Raw genomic sequence first — 5,666 nt, 5'->3', positions numbered from 1 at the left:
TGATGTAGCCCAGTTGCGGAGGGAGGGTCAGAGGACAGAGATAACTGTACATTGTTAATTTTGATTATTTAAAAATTCTTCTTTTGGGGAAAATAAAAGGTTTCCGGAGCAACCTACTGAAAACTCTGGCTTTTAGTCACCATAACTAAGTAGCCAGCCATTAGTCAACTGTGGTGGGCAGCTTTTTTTGTCATCCCTTTCACTGTTCCTGTCTTGGTAGCTGTAGTGCCATTGTCACTATCTATGCTGTCTTGCAAGTGTTCTGATTATTTGTATTCAAGAAGCCAGCTGTATTTGCTGAACAGCAGACTCTGCTTTGTTCCAGACCTAGTAATTAAGTACCACAAATAGAGCATCAGCTATACACACTACAATTAGTCCCATGTTTTATATCGAGACTTACAAATAGAGCCTGAAGGTTTAATGCCTTCACAGCTGAACTGCAAAAAGGTTTGAGGCAGAGTTAAGACTTTGCTCTGTTATATATGGAAACTAAAGGGTTCTGGGCCCATGCAGAATTCAGCTCTTGTCCAGGGACTCTAAACTGGTGTCTCCCCCAGCTCAGCTGCAGGACAATCCTATTAAACTGTCAGTTCAGGTCAAGTCATTCTATCCCGAAACAGCTGAAATGCAAAATGCCCAAAATCTAGTGTATGCTTTATATAGCCAAGACTTGTCTTTGACAAGCAAGTGACAATAACTGCACCAACTCATAATGAAAAAGATCATACTGCACAGCATTCCAGCAGCACTGGGTGCACGCTAATGGAACAGGAGGTTTGATTCAAACTCATCTTAAGCATTGAAGCTATACACTGAGGAGTGAGTCACACTTTATTTGACAACATGCTGTGTTCTTTAGTTTTGACCTTTTGGAAAGCAACAGCACTACCTGAAATGTCACTCGGGGAATGTGCTGCACGCATGACTACTCCAACCACACGCACAAAAGTTCCAAAACATCGCAGCAACCAGGTGTTTAACTACAAAAAAACCACAAGTGTCCTGCCAAATTCAGTCCTTGTTAAAGAATTGGATTCTATTTAATATGGGGTTTTGTACCACCCCGGTGCCATGAGTAATGTAATAATTTACCCGATGTTTGTTCTCTCCTTTGAGGGGAGAAGCCAGGGACGCCTTGCTTTGGTGGGTTTTCTTCTGTTAGTTTCCTATACTAGGTGAATGAATTGGGTTAATCACATTCTGTTCAGTTACTGGAAGAATGAAATTCCTCCAAAGACCAAAGCTGGGTGAAGAGTTGGATTTATTAGCTGCTACTTTATATTCCCCCACCCACTGCTGACAATCTGTACTGTTATGTTTATTTTTGGCTGTTGCTAGGAGGCTACAGTTTTAGGTAGATGCACAGCTCCTTGTTACATTCACTTCTGGACAATAACATTAGGCTATTTGAATAAACCCATGACAGTGTAGCCACTGCAAAATGAAGTTTTCATTGCCCCCAGTCATTTTCAGCAGTAAGGTGAGTTAATGAGCCAGTAAGAATTTGTGCAGTGTTCTTGATAATCAAAAGGCTTAGTAAATATTTTACTTCACCAGTTTCTGGATTATTTTAGTTTTACAATTCTGATCATGCATCATAGGACTGAAACAATGACTTTTAAATAAGTATTCTGTGTGCACATTAAAATAGAAATAAAGGAACATTTAACAAGTCAGCATTTCATCATATACATCAGATAGTAGGCACAATAGATAAATCAAGCAGTTTGGTTTGATGTAGAGCATTTCCATGAAAAATGTCATGTAGACCAAAATGTAACAGTAGCTATTAGTAACCCTCCCCCACACCCTCCAACAAAAACCTTTATTGGGGGCGGTTATATGCACAAAACCAAAAACACTGATCTGTAGGAGGACAAATTAAGTTACTGTAGGCAGCAGTGCATATTAAAAACTCTTCCTGTGAAAGAATACTTCAGACCCTGTAAAAATTGGTTTTGTTAAAAATAGATGTATTTACATTTTAAGTCTGATCTAGAGAGTTTTCCTACCAGGTGTAAATTAAGATGTACAGTAACTTGGCAGATTGAGTACAATCTGAATTATATTTGTTGGTCTTTAAAAAATTGCAGCTCTTAGGCATTACAGCACCAGACTATTAAAATGGTGGGATGAATGAACTAACTCTGTTCCCTTTGCTATTGGTACATTGCCAGGATACTCCAGAACCCATCATTAGATTATGTTGTTGGTAATTAAAAGTGCTTTCCTGGCTCAAAAATCTGTGGGTTGTTTACCAGGGGCCAGATTCTTCTTCCAGATACTCACATGCCTCTCTACCAATGTCAGTGGGTGGGGTATCTGAGGGCAGAATTTAGCTCAAGGTGTTTGCAGCTGACTGCTGCTATAGTAAATGAAAACAAAGGTAAATCCCACCTCAGTTCACATCAACATGCTTTAACTTTCTGAAGTCACTTATGCTACTTGCTCAGGGTACTAAAAGGCTGAATATTCTGAAGGTTAGCTCTTTGGTAAGCTTATACTGCTATAGATAATATAGCTCCTACTGCTGGCTGCTCTGTTAGGATGGCTTAGTGGTATTTTACATGGAAGGAAACGTTCATTTCACCATGCCGGTCAATATTATTTGTTTTATTTGGTTATTGTTCAACAACAAAGTTCAATACTTTCCCGGTGGAGCTTGAACTGATCCTCTGGTTCCCTTGCTTGTTGATAATAAAAGATAATGAAGAAAACAAATCCTGCACTTTTTGATACCTAAAACCTCATTAATGCTAACAAGCTTTCAATTGCAATTTGATGGTACAATATTTCTTCATGGGCTCTGGGAGGATTAAGCTGAGGCCCCTCCAGCATCTGAAGATGGCTGTCCACAACCACCATTAAAACAAAAAAGCTAGTGTTGAAAAATGCACAGTTTACAATAAAAAAGTAGAAACTGATTCAATTCCCTTTTGTTACGAATATAAAGTTTCTTGTAAATATTTACAGTCCTTTGAGCTATTTCTATAGCAGGAAGCATTTCACGAACAAGACACAAGGTATACACTTTCAGGACTTGACAAGCCCATATCTCAGGTCACAAAGATTTTCCGTGAGATGCAAAGATTTAAAGACTGATCTCAGTGACCTTTCAAAATACTCAGACCAGGAGACAAAGTTTTCAGCAAGTTTCCTGCCAAATCATCTGGTCTAAAATAACCCAACAGACAAGAGAACAGAATACAATATCCATGAAACTCGCCAAAGGACATTGACAAGGCATTTGTGTTTTATGGGGGTCTAGAACAGGTTAGCACTGGCTGGCAAGGGACAAGCGGAAGATATAGAACTTGGCCAAAGGGAAAATTGGATGCAGTTTTGCTCTTTTCCATTTATAGAGAACATGGTTGTTCACTAAGAATGTTGCCAAAGCAGACTGAATGGTCAAAACCTGCCTTGAAAATCATTTGCTCTCTGCCTGAATTATAAGAGATAAAATTCATGGCAAAGGAGAATACGAAGCAATAAATGGCTTGTTTAAAAAAAAACAAACCAAAAACGTGAGATGTTGGGTAATTGCAAAAGCTGTTTATTGCGAGTATCCTCTAGTGCCATGACTCCTAGTTCTTATGGTACGACAAGATAGAGCCCCCAAACAGGCAAGAAGGATTTTGCTTTGAGCTGACAATTGTGTACTGCTGCTTTCATGCTTTCTTGGTGGTAGAGCCAAACTGGCCACTGTCCTGGGGAGATGACTATAGGGATTGTGATACAATTTCTGAATGGGATGGTGTTTAATATTGAGAAGGCAAGAAGCAGCAACAGTGATTCTTGTCATATAATAAGGATTGCAACTTTTCTTTGCCAAATTCCCCAGTAAATAATGGCAATTATTTTGCAGCATACTCTAAAGGCTTCAATTAATTTACAGGTGAGGTACAATACAATACTTAGCAAAGCAACCTAAAAGGAGAGAGCGGCCAGAGTGATGGTGCAGCAGCATGCAGTGAACTGCCATGCAGAGGACCTGGATAAAGAGTCTTACACCCCAGTATGTTGGAAAGAATGCACTTTGTCTTTGGACATGGGGACAGTGACTAATCAGTCAGGGGATCTCCCTTTCAATCAGCTGAACACAGAGCTGCATTGGGGCAGTTGTGGTAAGAGTTTTGGAAAGTGACAGGTGAACAAACTGATCTGGATTAATTCTCTGTAGTTCATCAGAGAATACCCAGTCACAGTGTCTTTTAAACACCAGTCACTGTGGCCTTCCAGTTTACAAGGCCATCAAGAATTCCAGTACCTTTGTTTTTTCCAAACTATGATTTATTATCTGGTAAATGGTGCTAACCACATTAAAGACTTGGGGTGGGATCCTCATCCCATTGGATTTTTTTGATGAACTGGTATGGACTAAAGCTAAGTACAAAAAGTTCATGAACTGCTTGAAAGAGTAACAGTAGTACAAAGTGCAAAAATATGACTGCAGGAAGGTGCAGGGAAATAAACTGAGATGCAGACAATCCTTGAAAGCATCATGTGTCTCCTGACATGGAGCCAGTTCTGGCCCAATAATGCTGTTTAGATGACTGGGCAGAAGTATGGAGCGCATATACTCAGTACATTTCCTTTGTTTTTCCTGCAGATCAAGATGAGGAGTAAATTTGTCTAGCTGAGACTTATACTGAAGACTGGTCCCAGACCTAGTAGGGAAATAAAATGACAGTTACAGGAGACATGACAATCAGGTTTTCCACGTTGAGACTTGCTACAACTGAATGTGTATTTTAAAGTGGGGTAGGACCAGAGTTCTTTTCCCAGATAATTGGCTTTTCATGGTGTACACAGGTCCCCCCCATTGATAAAGTGAGATTCTTTCCTGTGACAAGGAACTGTCAAGGGCTCCCAGCTTACCTTGTTAACTTGTGAGAGTGGTGTTCTTGCACCTCCCACAGGCATACGTCCCCTGCTGCTCTCCTCAAACAACCTCCCAGGGGACCTTTCCCTGCGGGTGCTCAGAAGTCTGCCTGGAGATTTCTCCCTCTCCAGTGGTCGCCCAGGAGACTTGTCCCTGCGCAGCTCCGTCCTTCCCTCTCGGTACCGATGTGGTGTGCTTGGTTCTCGAGGGTGGCTTGGTCCTTCTGGTGGTCCTGGGCTTGATGCTACCCGCTTGGTTATGTGCTCATTATATGTAGGGGGACCTCTTTTATTAGGGCTACTGTCATTCAAAAATAATGGACGTGGACAGCTGAGCGACAAAAACCTTAAAGTTACATTTCCATTAGGAGCATAGCCACCCCACTCCCCTCCCCCAGTGTTCCCACAAGAGGGTCCCATTTAGTGAGGACTGCAAATGCTTCCCTGTAATTTTAGAACAGACATACACCGTGGGTATACAATAGCACCAACCCAAAAGTCTGTTACCAACTACTAGGCCTGTGCAAAGAGGCTAGTATTCACTTCGGATTCATCCAGTTAGGAGGACAGTGATTCAATTCGGTGATTTGAATCACTGTCCTGAACCAATCTGGCCGAATCACCCAGGCCAGGCCCATCCCTCACCCTTCTCCCAGCCCAGCAACAGCTGCCCTACCGGCCCCAGTTCTCAGCACTTGGGGGGAAAAAACCCACTTACCAGGTGCTGCAGGGCAGGAGGGAGCTCCCTGCTGCCCCATGATGGGTGGGGAGCTCTGCATGAG

At 41.7% G+C, this 5,666-nt stretch overlaps 1 protein-coding gene across 6 annotated transcripts in view; it reads right to left on the bottom strand.

Annotated features, from left to right (window-relative positions):
* Positions 1-820: 820 nt before the first annotated feature.
* CIT (citron rho-interacting serine/threonine kinase) overlaps positions 821-5,666 on the bottom strand; it is a 111,429-nt gene continuing 106,583 nt past the window's right edge. For 3 of the 6 annotated variants that reach the window (XM_019539237.1, XM_019539240.1, XM_019539238.1), the window contains exons 45-46: positions 4,882-5,215; positions 821-4,670 (exon numbers count right to left, since the gene is read on the bottom strand). In XM_019539237.1, coding sequence (XP_019394782.1) covers positions 4,647-4,670; positions 4,882-5,215 — 358 coding nt within the window. In that variant the 3' untranslated portion in view covers positions 821-4,646. The remainder of the gene's footprint in view (positions 4,671-4,881; positions 5,216-5,666) is intronic. The other 3 variants (XM_019539239.1, XM_019539242.1, XM_019539243.1) reach the window with 1 other exon arrangement.

This window comes from Crocodylus porosus, unplaced genomic scaffold (assembly GCF_001723895.1).
Source record: "Crocodylus porosus isolate Cpor-Errol unplaced genomic scaffold, CroPor_comp1, whole genome shotgun sequence".
Taxonomy (NCBI): Eukaryota; Metazoa; Chordata; order Crocodylia; family Crocodylidae; genus Crocodylus; species Crocodylus porosus.
The sequence above is the reverse complement of the archived record's forward strand: the minus strand, read 5'-3'. Positions and strand labels throughout refer to the sequence as shown.